Here is a 14949-nt window from a genome sequence, read left to right as displayed (position 1 = left end):
AGAAGGGCCTGTTCTTTAAAGGCTTATGTGATAAATAGGTGAGGGCTTGATGACTAGATTTGTTGTAAATCACGTCATCATGGCCATGTACCAAGTTGCACCAGGGTTATGATGACATAAATTGTGTCACCACATCCCTCTTACTTGCCACTTTGACATCCCTTCCAGGATCTCCCAGGGTGTGGAGTGGTGTCCGAAAGTAGGTAAGTATATAACTCCTCACATTTTAGCACCTGTTATTTTAAACTGATTAAGTATGTTCTACTTTTGTATTGTCCTTCACAAAATACATTTTGCTCCTGCTTTGTGTAACTGTGTATACCTAGGCAGCTAGGACAAGCAAAAGGCATTGCGACTAATGCTTCCGCCCTGGGAGTCAAAGCCAATGAGATGGAAGGATGATACCCTGACAGCACCTGTCTCTGAATTGGGGTGCCTGTATTGGCATCCTGCTGTCTACAGTGGCGGGTGTGTCCTTAGGATGCACCCAGCTTCCTGACCTCCCCTTCTGTGACGCAAGCTTCCTGACCTCCCCTTCTGTGACGCAGCATGATCTTGCCACATGGACCATCCCAGTGTGCAAAAGTTCCCGGGTACATAATTGCTGCAAAGTGCAGTAGGAAAGAAATCTATTGTGTATCATTGTGCCAAAGGAAAGATGGCTTTAAATGTTAGGCCACTTAAAATCACTTTGGAGCAACTTACCTCATAGGTACAGCAGAGATCACACCTTTATATGTCTCCTAGTGTACAGAAGTGTCCTCATACACTATGCCAACTCCAGGTCCTGTGAGACTTAGGCTGCGTACACATAAGAACGATGTGCATAAGATGCGATATCGTCTGCGATAGGCTCCCAACATCAACAAGAGCATACACACTTGCCAATGTTGGCTGCGACAGATGGACGGGGGTTGGGGGAGGAGTGGGGCATTGCTGCATGGCCCTCGTAAGCAATATCGTGCAATGAAGGATACGACCCGTGGGAGCGCTCATCGCATGCAATACCAAGTGTACGTATTACACAATATCACTTGCGATCATATGATATCAGCCGTATCACATGCGATATCACATAATGTGTACACAGCCTTAGCTTGCGCAGAGCATCTGTGTCTCGCGAAAATGTGTCTTAGTCGCAATCGGGTGCAACAAATAGCCTCACAGGCTGCACTGATGAATTTAATATTCAACACTTGTATATCTGTGTGCGACTATGTCTTCATTTGTATATGTACTGCTACAATGCAGCAGCCACGTCTCTTTTTTCCACGCCAAGTTCCATTATGCTTCGTATAAAGACTCTGACGCACACAGATATTTAAGTGTCGCATATCAAATTAATCATTGTAGTCTCATAAAGCAATTTGTCACATCCGTTTACAACAAAGACTCATTTTCGGATGAGATAAACGCATGGTGGAAGCAAAGTTGCGTGGGGTCTAGTGGATCACTCGCACCACATGGTTTATTCAGGTTTGGTGTATGAGGACACATCTGTATGTGTTAAGGCCCATACACAATATAAACTTGAAATATGTGAAAGATGAACAATGCGGAAGATGAGCAATTTCCTTTGAACTCCCTGACAAATGAGATTGAGTGTACACACTGAGCGATTTTACAAACGATCTGAACAACGAACGATCTGCTCTGCTGGGATTGAGCTACATGCATGGGCTACTGGCAACCTACTTCCAACGACCACGTTCATCGTTTGCTGGGTACACACTAGAACGATCTGATCGTTCACAACCATCGTTATCGCTCATATCTATGGAAAATATGTTTTAGTGTGTATGGGCCTTAAGATGTAAGAATCAGCAATGCTCTGCCTGACCTGAAGTCTGTGCCTACGTATCCGCACCGTCCCTCTCTCACAGGTGCCTGGGGCAGGCCACACAGCTCTGAACGACTCTGCTGACGTGTGTGCATTAAGTGCCTGTACTCATTTCTCAGGGCACCTTGTGTTTCTACATCTCCTCCTGATGGTTCAGTTTGTAGCACAGACAGTGTCATAAACTATATAAACTGTTCTTTCAATGCTTTGCTCAGCCTAGCAGCAGTAAAAGGGTTATGTTAGCACTGTTATAAAAAAAATTTATTTGCAAAATAGGTCAGATATGAGTGTCTTCGGGAAAGTGGACAAAAGCAGCAGACGGGGGAAGGGTGAAAAAAATCAAAAAATCATGGAGAGCATCACTTCAAACATGACTGCGTTAAATGCTGAAATGTTCAAAGTACGACAGAGAAAGATAAAGCCTTTGATGGGAAGTGGATGTTTCCCAGGGACATTACAAGCAGTAATCCAGATGTTGTGGTGTAATGCAATGAGTGTCCGTGGATAGATGCCGAGCTCAGCCAAGTACAGCCTGCTGTAGGCCCTACCCCTGCACTCTCATGCTGTTCTGCCATATGGAAGTAATCTCCAGTCCCCTTTTAATAGCCAGCATTAGATTCCATTTTCACAAGGCTCGTTCAGCTAAGTGGAGCTGCTTTATGGACAACTCAGATAGAAGCACTTCCAAGATAAACATTCAGTTAGAAATAAGGACATACCAAGCCACAGAATTATTTTAGGACATATTTCATAGACGAGCTGCCATTTCACTGCTGCAGCAGCAGCTGCCAGACTGTAGGATGCGTCTTTGATCTGTGCTGGACAGTGCTCCCAATCACATTGCTGAGAGTTTACAGAAAATGGAGAAAGTAGACAAAAAGGGCACGTTCTGTGACTCTTTACTCCTAAATTATCTGACCTATCAGGGCAAGAACCAAAACCATAACAGACCACTTTTAAAAATAGAGAATTACGTTTTTGTATTACTATTTTTGCTTGCTTTGGTAAATGACTTACTTGAAATACTGGAAATGTTTTATTTTTTTATTTTGAGAGTGAAAAAATTTAGCAAAAACATCAGTCATTGTTAATTAACAGATGCATTTTACCACTGAGCTACTCATAAAGAAGTGCAGGCAAACCCCACCCAAAAGCATTGCTCACTTGATGTTACTTAATTGAGAGTACAGTTTATACCAGCAATGCAGGAGGAGAAGTTTCCCCGTAGTATGCATTAGCTAGCCAGCTCCATCCCTGTCTCACAGGTACTATTATATACGGGCAGCAGGTATGGATTTTAACATTTGATGCAACCAGGGCTGGAAAAGCTCTAGCTTAAACTTGATATTGTACAGAGAAAGTAAATTTGCAGCAGGTGACTTACCTCATATACGGCCCATATTAGAATCACAGTATACAGTGAGTGAGGATATTGCTGTGCACTCTAATGAAAGCTTACAGATCTTAACGGCTACAGTCTATATTGCAGACTTTTGTTTCAGTGGGTGATCATGCTTAGCAACAGGGTTTGGACTTTGAGCCCGTGGCAGTAGCATTGGTCAGGGTCAACTATAGATTTAATGCACTGCTCAGAATATATCATATTTATTATTAAAGCGTGCTACAGTTTTGCCGTTTGGCAATGCTTAAACTGTTGCAGGGCATGCTGGGATGTGTAGTTAAACAACAGCTGGAAGGCCGAAGGTTCCCCATCCCTGCTGTACAGTATCTAATGCAGCTATTCATCATTGCTGCTGCTGACTGCCACAAACCGTATACTTTAAATGTTCGATCATTTCATCTAGTATGGATGCTATTGTTTATACTGTAGATTATATTCTCACAACATTGGTGTGATGGAATTTTTGCTTTCTATCAGGCAACCTCCATGCAGTCCCTGCAGTTATCAGAGTCCCTAAGAAAGAGCCAGCTCTGGAATGGAACAGTCAGCATCACTTTGCTGGAAGGGATTAACCTCCCTGATGCAGGTGCCTTAGATTCCTTTGTAAGGTTCCGGCTCGGTGATCAAAAGTACAGAAGTAAGGTAAGTTTTAAACCTTATAAAATATCCATAGACTGTACTGTATTTGACAGTAGCAGTAAGCAGGTTGTTTAGAAAAAGCTGTCAAAGTGACTGCGCATAAAATATCTGCAGAGACATTATATTGTACATCCCTCATATCTGTAGGGGTTAGACAAAAATATGGAACCATCTACTGTAGGAAAGAATTATTTTACTATCTAATAAGGTGTAGGACTGCTGCTGGCATGCAAGACGGCCTGAATTCTCCTTGGAATGGACAAATATAAGTCCTGGATGGTTGACAATGGAATCTTAAACCATTCTTCATGCAAAACTTGTTCATGTGCTCGGAGTAATGTCGTATTGAGGTCCGGTGATTGAGGGGCCAGGTTCATTCCATTGTGCAGGCATTGTTTCCGGCAGATGACGTCTGGTACCAAGATGACCAGACACCAATTCACACAGCTCATGTCATTCAATCATGGTCTTCTAATCATGCAAACGAGGTGTCTTACCTCGTCTGCATGATTAGAAGACCATGTTTGAATGACACGAGCTGTATGAATCAGTGTCTTGTCATCTTGGTACCAGACGTCATCTGCCGGAAACCATGCTGCACAATGGAATGGGCCTGGTCAGCTAAAATGTCTATATAGTCCTTGGCAATGACTGGTGAATGGTGATAATTGGGCTGGCAGAATACCATGATATGGCTGCCCAAATCATCACCGACCCGCTACCATGCTTCACTCTTGACACCAGACAGTCCTGATCGTATGCTTGGCTCGGTGTTGTCTACAAGTAAATTTGTCCTGCGGTTGGGAACAATATGGAAGACGATTCATCTGACCAGATGACAGTCTTCCATTGCTCGTCAGTCCACGATTTAGAAGTGTTGCATCGCTCTGTCCGCATTTTGGCATTTGCTGGATTTACCAGTGGTTTGGCAACTGCAGCTTGCCTATATATATTGTACTTGTGGAGTTACTGCATCATTATTCTTGTAGACACGGGGTCACTTTTGCAGCGGTTGAATACTTATTCTTGGCCACAGTCATCCTCAATGCCCTTCTGTCTCTGGCACTAAGTTTTACTTTTTCATCCACACCGGTGTTTAGCTGCTGATGTTTTTCCGGAAACAATATAGATGCACACTACATACCGATCAGACTGTAGACATGCCCCTTGGGCCTCCCTGCAGGAGCTTCCATAAGCGTGACCGGTTCCTCCGGGCACATTTTCTAAACTGAGTCTGGTAGGAGGGGCATAGAGGGAAGAGCCAGCCCACACTATCAAATTCTTAAAGTGCCCGTGGCTCCTAGCTGGGATGTGTATTTCAACAGTAGCTGGAGGGTCACTTATTGCCCTCCCCTACGATACTCATTTAGTTGGTAAAGCTTAATGCAATTTTTGCATCATCGTCTGTGTGTAAAAGGAGCTCTTCTAAAATGAATTGTAATAATATTTCTGAAATGTCCAAACGGCCTGTTTTCTAGACACTGTGTAAGCGTGCGAACCCTCAGTGGAGAGAGCGCTTTGATTTTCACTACTTCTGTGACAGGATGTTGATATTGGAGATTGAAGTATGGGGAAAAGATAGCCGCAAGCATGATGAACTGCTGGGGATGTAAGTACATTTTGAATTTCTATCTTTGAGAGCAATGGTGGGTGCTTTCGGGTAAAACTTTCCGAACCTGTTATTCTCAATGCACATGTCATGCACACTGGAAAGTACTTTGGATTCTCAGCCCAGCAGAGCTCAAAGCATAAGTGTTTCTAGGGTTGGGGGTGGGGATGGGTGATTTTATTTTGAAAATCTGGAGATTCTGTGGAGCATTGAATCAAAGGCTACCATTTTAGAAACCACCCTTTCATTAGATAAAACGTTTAAGCTTTTCTTAAATGTTCCAAATAAATGTCAAGATTCACCTTTTAGGGAACTTAATGATTTGGTCAGTATTTGGTTTTCTGGTTTCAAAACTACAGTAGTTGAAAGATCAAATCCAAACAGTGTATAATAATAATATTATTATTACTATTATTATTATTATTATTGTTTTATATTTATGGCATCACAAAGTCTCCACAGTGCCAAACCATAGGGTTCAATAATACAAAATGGTACAGACATGAAAAAAAATATAGTATACATAATAACAAATATTAATGTAAATAGTCTTTACATTATTGTCTTTACCGGTTTTAGGGATCATTCTAGAGTACTGTCAGTGTTGCAATTATATAATAATATTAATAATAATATTCATCATTTTCTTCTAGTGGATTCCAGACAAGCTGAGATATTTGGCCACAAAACTATAGAGGCTTTTTTAGGGTAGATACATCTATGCAATTGAGGACCTACAATATTTTTCATTTACATATTAAATGGGCTAATGTTAAATACATCGAGAGGAATTTAGCTATGCTTGATCATAGACTTTTCAGTAGCATAAATTGCTAAAAGGAGTTTACCAAGAGGAAAGCATTTTATCCATTTATGAAGTGCCAATAAGATTCCATCTGGAATATTTAGAATGGGTTTGGGCACCAGTTCACAAAAAGTGTAAACTTAAATATTTGTAAGTGCAGAGAAGGGCAACTACAAAAATAAGGTGTTTGGAAGGTTTAATGTTGGAAGGAAAAATTGTGAAGCAATGTTTATTTGCACAGTTGGAGAGAGATTTTAAGGATATGATCATGTTAAATAAACACATCTGTTGTCCATAAACAATAACTAGAAGCCTGCACATCAGATAACACCCCTTGTGGTTAGAAAAGACATGTGATCCACAGCTGAGAAAGGGGTTCTTTACAGTAAGAGCAAGGAAACTGGGATGCACTCACAGATGGTATAGTAGACATTCTAGATAGGATTTTGAAGAAATGATTAGATGTCTTCATAGCTGAACAGAAATTCAGGACTACGAACAGAGCTGGATTAAGGGTTTGGGTGGCCCGGGGCACTTTAGACTGGGGGGCCCTATAGATCAACATTTGGGATGCGGGGATTGGGTCCTTGTGCACATACAGGTTCAGATGTACTAAGACCTGGAGATTAATAAAGTGGAGAGAAATAAACCAACCAACCAATCCGCCCCTAACTAATTTTTCAAACCCAGCCTGTAACACGGCTTTTTGGAGCTTCTTGGCTAGTACCCTCTCCAAGCTCTTTAAAATCCTCTCTACATACATAGACACACACACACACCTATACCCATACATACAAATACATAGTCCCACACCTACAATATACACATACATATATATAATCATTAATATATACACATACATAGCCACACACACGTACATATACAGTCATTTACATACTTACATATATGTGAATAGACATAAGTGGGGTAAAGGTTTGAAAAATATTGGGCAATGTCAAGTCTGTTTTAGGTCATGTTGCAGGCGCTGTTCTCAGCCTTACAGTCTAAATAGACAAAATGGCACTTGGAGTTCTACGCAGTGGAGTTTTTATGTCATTACTTGTATATTGTAGTCTGCCAACCTGGATGGAGGGTACTTATTGTTCCATTAGAAACATTTTGGGGTTTGATCTATTGTCATAAAATGTCCTTTTTTTATTTAGGTGCAAAGTAGATCTTGCTGGATTGCCCAGTGAGCAGATCAATCGCCTAGAAGTGCCTCTGGAAAATAACCAAGGCTCCATACACCTGATGATTGCTCTTACACCCTGCACAGGGGTCTCCATTTCTGACCTGTGTGTGTGTCCGCTGGCGGACCCAGGGGAGAAGGAACAGATTGAAGAGAGATATGTAAGTACAGTCTTTTAACTAAATGTTACTGTAGAGTAATTTGCAGGCCTCGTTTAATACAGGAATGGCCATCCAGTTGGAGACCTAAGATTCAAATATATTTATAGGTTATTGCAAAAAAAAGTTTTTGTATTTTATATGAAGCTGTAAATGCAGTATAAACATATGCATAATTGCTGACATGCATACAGTACTTTAAAAATACAACAATGTACAATCTAAATGATTGTTTTACAGTGTGTTTCCATTTATTTATGGTGAAACTTTTAGCAATCCTCTGACCTCCTCATGTTCCCTTTACATGCCCTTCAGACCATGCCACATGTCCATCAAACCTCATCATACAGTATGCCCCTTTCATGCTCCTCCAACTTCCTCACATGCCCCTTCCATGCTCATCAAACTTCCGCACACGACCCTTCCATGCTCATCGAACTTCCGCACGTGCCCCTTCCATACTCATCAAACTTCCGCACATGCCCCTTCCATACTCATCAAACTTCTGCACATGCCCCTTCCATGCTCATCAAACTTCCGCACATGCCCCTTCCATGCTCATCAAACTTCCACACATGCCCCTTCCATGCTCATCAAACTTCCGCACATGCCCCTTTCATGCTCATCAAACTTCCGCACATGCCCCTTTCATGCTCATCAAACTTCCGCACATGCCCCTTACAGTACATGCCTAGCAAACCTACCCATGAAATGCTCCTCAGACTTCACTACAGGCCCCATACATGCTTCTTAGACATCACCACATGCTCATCAGGCCTTTTCACATGTCGCTCACTTACTGTAACTCTACACCTGAGCCTGCAGAGGAATGAGGAGAAGCACACTATACGCACGCCTCCTCATCTGGTATGCTGAGTGCTGTAGTCTTTTTCTCTGATTTTTTAATGAGAATAAATCTAATTGAGAGCAGCTAGGTGGATACTTTGGCTTCTCTCACTCATCCTGCTGCCAGCAGCCAGAGCAAGATAGTCCTGCAAGGACAGTGTATAGACTTTCATCTTCTAAAGGCCTGTTCCTGTTTTATATCTTGTAGTGTTGTCTTTTACAGCTAAGCATATCAGTGGTGTATGGGATGGAATTGATGCCCAGACTCCACCATGTTTTCTGCAGAATTCAACAGTACTTGGGTGCTGGGTGTTATTTCAGCTTGCTTTATCATTGGCTAAAATAGTGTTGGTCATTACCAGAAAGAGAATGTAATCAATGATGGGGTGGGCTAAAAGAACCTCTTGCAATACAATTTATTTTCTACTGATACTGAAGGAGGAGTTCAATATTGAATATGTTCTGAGTACAATTTTGAGCTCTAGTTTCGCTAGTCCATTCTGCACTGTATACTGTATGTAAATTTGCATTTAGTGGCCTTTTAGTCTAGGGGGTCAATCCAATTTGCTTCGAGGGGTGCAAAGTGCCGTCGCAATGGTGTTTAAACGCCTGCAACGGCACCCAATCTCGCACCCGAATCCGTCCCAATTCGCACAAAACTGGACCTCTATGGGGTGGTGAGTAGTGTTGTGCGTATTCAGACTGCTGTAAAGTGCGGCCCCTGTCGTGACGATTCGCAGCTGCAATGATATCGCAGCTAATCGGATTGACCACTAGGAATCCGACTGGGATGGTGAAAGCCCATTCATTCGGCTCTATGGTAAGGATAAGACTTCGAATACTAAAGATAAATTTGGTCCTCTATATCTGGTTGTTTTTATAATCATCCCCCAGCACGTAGTTCTGTATATATAGCACTAATAGATTGTCACTAGTTTCTCACATCATTATTTACAGTAAATTTAATTGATTTACTGTATAATGTAATCTATTTTATTCTGAACCATGAGCTGTAGCATTTGCATCATATTACAACACAAACCATTGTGATGCCTTGTTTTTGAACATAAATCTTTCAAAATGTTAGCAAATTTATACATATTACATCTGCCCCCTTAACCAGCCCGCATGAACCAAGTGTTGGGAAGAGAAGGTTTTGCTTCTGAACTATCTTTATTAGAAGGCAATCATGAAAGTTTGCTTACTCTTCTATATTATATTGTTGGTTTATTTTTTTTGTCTGTAGTGCTTCAAAAACTCTTTCCAGAACATGAAAGACATTGGCTTCCTGCAAGTCAAAGTATTAAAAGCAGAAGATCTCCTCGCTGCAGATTTTTCAGGTACTTCATCGCTCTTCACATCCTTCTGTAGTGTGGTATTAATGAGCTACGGAACATCCGTTGCAAAATTCCAGGTAGCACTAGTGTTCTGCATTGGTGCTCTTATTGGTTTGCAGGACCTTTAAAAAAAAAAAAAAAAAAAAAAAGGACCCTTACGCATTTCTGATTCATGCCGATAGTCATTCAAGATCAGCGTATTACCAGTGCATGAAATAAAAAGTTTATGCTTTTCTTAGAGGATAAAGGTTTCAAGTATTTAGTTTTCCATTTTTAATCACAGCCATAAGTATTGCAACAGGTCCACTTGCAATATTATGCTGATGATTCTACCCTAGGGTTAGTATGCAAAATTTCTAGAATGCAGCCAACTACTGATGCACTGTTTCCAATGTGTCCCTGGTGTTGCGTTACAAGAACAGTCCTGGCTGTGGATTATGAATTTCATGGTGTAATGTGTTTACACTAATTGTTGGAGATGTGAATATAGTTTCAAATGTAATGTAGAGGTTAATTTTATTTAGATGCCCTACTTTAGTAGCTGTGACACTGCACAGTTCCTAGATTAATTTTATTGTTTTATCTTTCTTCTGAACAGTATGTGAAAAGCTATAAACTCATCCTTATTTCATTTGCTGCGTTTGAATTGAACACTCATTCATCCAACAGCGGAACATGAGCAGGTTGCATTTGAACCACAGCATAGTTTTTGATGCTGGAGATAATCGTTTTGTCAATGTGAAATGACTTTTCTGCCTCATTGACTAGTTTTTATACATGTGCATGTTATTTGCACAGATTGCATTTGTTCACTGACCAAAAGCAGTGTTCAGAAAACAAAATTGCAGGGTGAGATGGTCTTTTTTTCTGTTGTGTATTTCAGTGGGTTTTTTTTCCTGTTTTTTTATTTATTTATTTATTTTATTTTTTTATTGTTATAATCAACCTATTGCATTTTTAGTTATACTTTTGGTTGTTATCTCCCTCACAGCTATAGACAGAAATGTTTGATCTGACTCTAAGGGGTCAATCCAATTACCTGCAACTTCATTGCGGTGTGTGTAAGTGCGGCTGTCATGTTCACAGACCCATCGTACTAAAGTCCAGGGTGAGATCGGGTCACAATGGGGCAAATTGCAATGTGCCGTTGCCGTCATTTAAACGCCGCTGCAACAGCAACTCGCCCCCTTCATGGGTAACTGGATTGACCCACAAGTGGTTAATTTTGTAGAACTAATTGTTAGTGGTGAATCCAAATACCCGGATATGGGGCGAGTTGCAGTTGCGTTTAGATGCCGGCAAATGCACCGCAGTTCGCCCGATCTCACCCAGGACTTGTAGATTTTTGTACACAGCCCAATGGGGCTGCAGAAAAAAATCTGCAAGTTCAGTGGTACTGTAAGTGTGGTAATTGGTTTGACCCCTTTAATGTTAATGTTGTGTCTGATACAGGTAATTGTGTCTTACAAAACTGCTGGAAAATACATTTTAATTATATGCAATAGCAAAGATGTAAGTGGACACATCTGCATTTCTCTTACGTCCTAGAGGATGCTGGGATCCACATTAGTACCATGGGGTATAGACGGGTCGACTAGAAGCCATTGGTACTTTAAGAGTTTGAGAGTGTGGGCTGGCTCCTCCCTCTATGACCCTCCTACCAGACTCAGTTTAGAAAATGTGCCCGGAGGAGCCGGTCACAGCTAGGGGAGCTCTACAGAGCTTCTTTAGTAAACGTTTATTTTAGAGTTTATTATTTTACAGGGAGGCTGCTGGCAACAGCTTCCCTGCATCGTGGGACTAAGGGGGGAGTAGTGTCCGCCCTGCGGGGTATGAGCCACTATCTCTGCTGACAGGACACTGAGCTCCTGAGGGTATAGAACGTTCCCTGCCACAGGGAATCGCTCACCCCGGCAGCATGCCGCCACCCCCTTACAGAGCCAGGAGATCAGTGGCGAGTGAGTCACGGCCCCCTAGCAAGCGGGGAGCCGGTGTGAAGATGGCGGCAACAGGGTATTGAGCGCAGTACTAACTGCGCTCCGGGGCTCAGCGGTACATAGTGCGGTGCTGTGAGGGGCGCCCTGAGACAGCGCCTGCACCCTACACTGACCTCTAAAGCCTGCCAGGGTCCCAGGATCACTGCCAGCATGAATCCTCAGGCCAGTATAATCTTCTGAAGAGCGGGAAGACAGCGCCATTATGGGGGTGGAGCTTCTCCTCAGAGCGGACCCAGCAGCGTTCAGCACCATTTTCCTGCCTGCAGAAATGCTGTCAGTGAAGAGCAGTCCCTCCAGAGCAACTCCAGCTATCTCTTACGGTACCAGGGGGTTGTAGAAGGGGGGGGGAGGCTGTGTAAAGACTGTGTAACCTATTAACGTGCACAGTCAGCGCTGGTTAGGGTCTCCCTATACCTTGAAAGCGCTGTGTGTGGGTTGGCTCCAATCTCTTTGTCTCTCTTGCCATTCTTGGGGGTGAAACTCTGTCTATCCTCCCCTGTGTGTGTGTGGAGTGTTTGGGGTCTCCTTTTAGCTATGTCCAGGGACTCTGTGTCATATGCTGCGAGGATATGTCCTCTCAGGATTATCTCATTCCATGTAATCAGGATTGCACTGTTTTAGCGCAGATACCAGCAAGGGAGCCTGAATGGTTATCCTCTATCAAATCTATGTTTTCTACTAGGGTTTCACAAAATGAATCCGCAACTCAGGTTTTACAGACCTCTATGGCAGTTTGGTCTGGTTTTGTTACCTCAGGGCCCCCCTCTGTAGGTTCCCACAAACGTGCTCTTGCCCAGATTATGCAAGATGACATGGATACCGATTCTGACACGGCAAACGGTGAGGGAGATGTGCTCAGGGGGGCCGCATCTCTCGCTAAAGGGGTGCAGTTGATGATAGAGGCTATCAGGGATGTGTTGAATATTGCTGATGCAACACCTGAGCAAGTTGAGGAGGCTTACTTCACTGATAATAAGAAAGCCTCGCTAAGCTTCCCTGTGTCCAAAGAATTAAATGCTATTTTTTTAAAAGCATGGGAAAACCCAGAGGAAAAAATTCCAGATCCCTAGAAGAGTTCTGGTTGCTTTCACCTTCCCTGAGGAGGATAGAAAGAAATGGGAAAACCCACCCATAGTGGACGCGTCTGTATCCAGACTCTCTCAAAAGGTGGTTTTACCTGTCCCAGGATCTACCGCCTTAAAGGAGCCGGCTGATCGCAAAATTGATACTACGCTCAAATCCATATACACGGCTTCAGGGGCTATACTACGTCCTACTATTGCCTTTACATGGATTTCCAAAGCTATAGTAAAGTGGTCAGGCACATTACTTGAGGATTTGGATACAATGGATAAAAGTGACGTTGAATTGTTTTTTACGTAACATTCAGGATTCTGCAGGATTTATGGTGGATTCCATGAAAGACCTGGGTTCAATGGCTGCAGGAATACCTTCCATGTCTGTCTCAGCTCGCAGAGGCCTATGGCTGCGCCAATGGTCTGCCGACGCGGAATCCAGGAGAGATGTGGAGACACTACCCTACACAGGTCAGGCTCTCTTTGGGGAAGCGTTGGATGCGTGGATCTCCACTGCTACAAGCGGGTAAGTCACCTTTTCTCCCCTCAGCTACAGCTGCTACGAAGAAACCTTTTTCTTCGGCTGCATCACAGTCCTTTCGGGTTGCTAAAACAAGAAAGGCCAAACCGTCCAACACCTTCTTTAGAGGAGGTCTGCAGGAACAGAAGTCTGCTTAAGTCCTCAGCATGACGGTGGACCGCGCGGCCTCGAGGTAGGGCCGGTGGGGGCGAGACTCAGACATTTCAGTCACGTCTGGATTTCGTCCGGCCTGGATCCCTGGGTTCAAGATATTGTGTCCCAGGGGTACCGGCTGGAGTTTCAAGATCTCCCTCCTCACCGGTTCTTCAATTTAGGCTTGCCAGCTTTGCCGGCAGATAGGGCTACCCTACAGGGAGCCATCCAGAAGTTGGTGGAGGCACAGGTTATTGTACCAGTTCCTCCCCGGATGCAAAACAAGGGTTACAATTCGAACCGTTTCGTGGTGCCGAAACCGGATGGTTCGGTCAAGCCCATTCTGAACTTAAAATCACTATACCCCTTTCTGAGGGAGTTTAAGTTCAAAATGGAGTCTCTAAGAGCGATGATATCAGGTCTGGACGAGGGGGAATTCCTGGTATCCCTGGATATTAAGGATGTGTACCTCCATATTCAGATTTGGCCGCCGCATCAAGCTTACCTCTTATTCGCACTGGTGGACTGTCATTTTCAATTCCAGGCCCTGCCATTCGACCTCTCCACAGCACCGAGGGTATTCACCAAGGTGATGGCTGAAATTATGGTTCTACTCCGTAGACAGGGGGTGAACATAATTCCATATCTGGACGATCTGCTGATAAAGGCATCATCCAAGGAGAAGCTGTTACAGTCCATAGTTCTCACGACCCAGCTTCTCAGGGAACATGGTTGGATCCTGAATCTTCCAAAATCACATTTGGAACCTACCAGGAGGTTGTCATTTCTGGGAGTGATCCTCGACACTGAAGTGCAGAGGGTTTTTCTTACAGAGGAAAAAGCATTGGTGATACAAACAATGGTCTGGGATGTCCTGAAGCCAGCCCGGGTGTCAGTTAATCAGTGCATTCACCTTCTGGGAAAGATGGTGACCTCTTACGAGGCTCTGCAGTATGGGAGATTTCATGCTCGGTCCTTCCAACTGGATCTCCTGGACAAATGGTCGGGATCTCATCTACACATGCACCAGAGAATACGTCTGTCGCCAAGGGCAAGGATCTCACTCCTCTGGTGGCTGCAATTGCCTCACCTTCTGGAGGGCCGCAGGTTCGGGATTCAGGACTGGATCCTTCTAACCACGGATGCAAGTCTCCGGGGCTGGGGCGCTTTCACTCAAGGGGAAACCTTCCAAGGAAGGTGGTCAAGTCTGGAAGCCTGCCTGCCGATAAACATTCTGGAACTAAGAGCTGTCTACAACGGTCTTCTCCAAGCGGCCCATCTTCTGAGAAATCGGGCCATTCAAGTGCAGTCGGACAGTGTAACGACAGTGGCTTACATAAACCGACAGGGCGGAACGAAGAGCAGAGCTGCAATGTCG

General features: G+C 43.5%; 1 protein-coding gene across 3 annotated transcripts in view; it reads left to right on the top strand.

Annotated features, from left to right (window-relative positions):
• Positions 1 to 14949, top strand: part of MCTP2 (multiple C2 and transmembrane domain containing 2) — a 351794-nt gene that overhangs the window by 203135 nt on the left and 133710 nt on the right. For all 3 annotated transcript variants that reach the window (XM_063925724.1, XM_063925723.1, XM_063925725.1), the window contains 4 exons: positions 3720 to 3884; positions 5360 to 5490; positions 7459 to 7645; positions 9735 to 9828. In XM_063925724.1, the coding sequence (XP_063781794.1) occupies positions 3720 to 3884; positions 5360 to 5490; positions 7459 to 7645; positions 9735 to 9828 (577 nt within the window). The remainder of the gene's footprint in view (positions 1 to 3719; positions 3885 to 5359; positions 5491 to 7458; positions 7646 to 9734; positions 9829 to 14949) is intronic.

The sequence above is a fragment of the Pseudophryne corroboree genome, chromosome 6 (assembly GCF_028390025.1).
Source record: "Pseudophryne corroboree isolate aPseCor3 chromosome 6, aPseCor3.hap2, whole genome shotgun sequence".
NCBI lineage: Eukaryota > Metazoa > Chordata > Amphibia > Anura > Myobatrachidae > Pseudophryne > Pseudophryne corroboree.
Note: the sequence above shows the minus strand (reverse complement) of the source record. Positions and strands in the feature narration are given on the sequence as shown.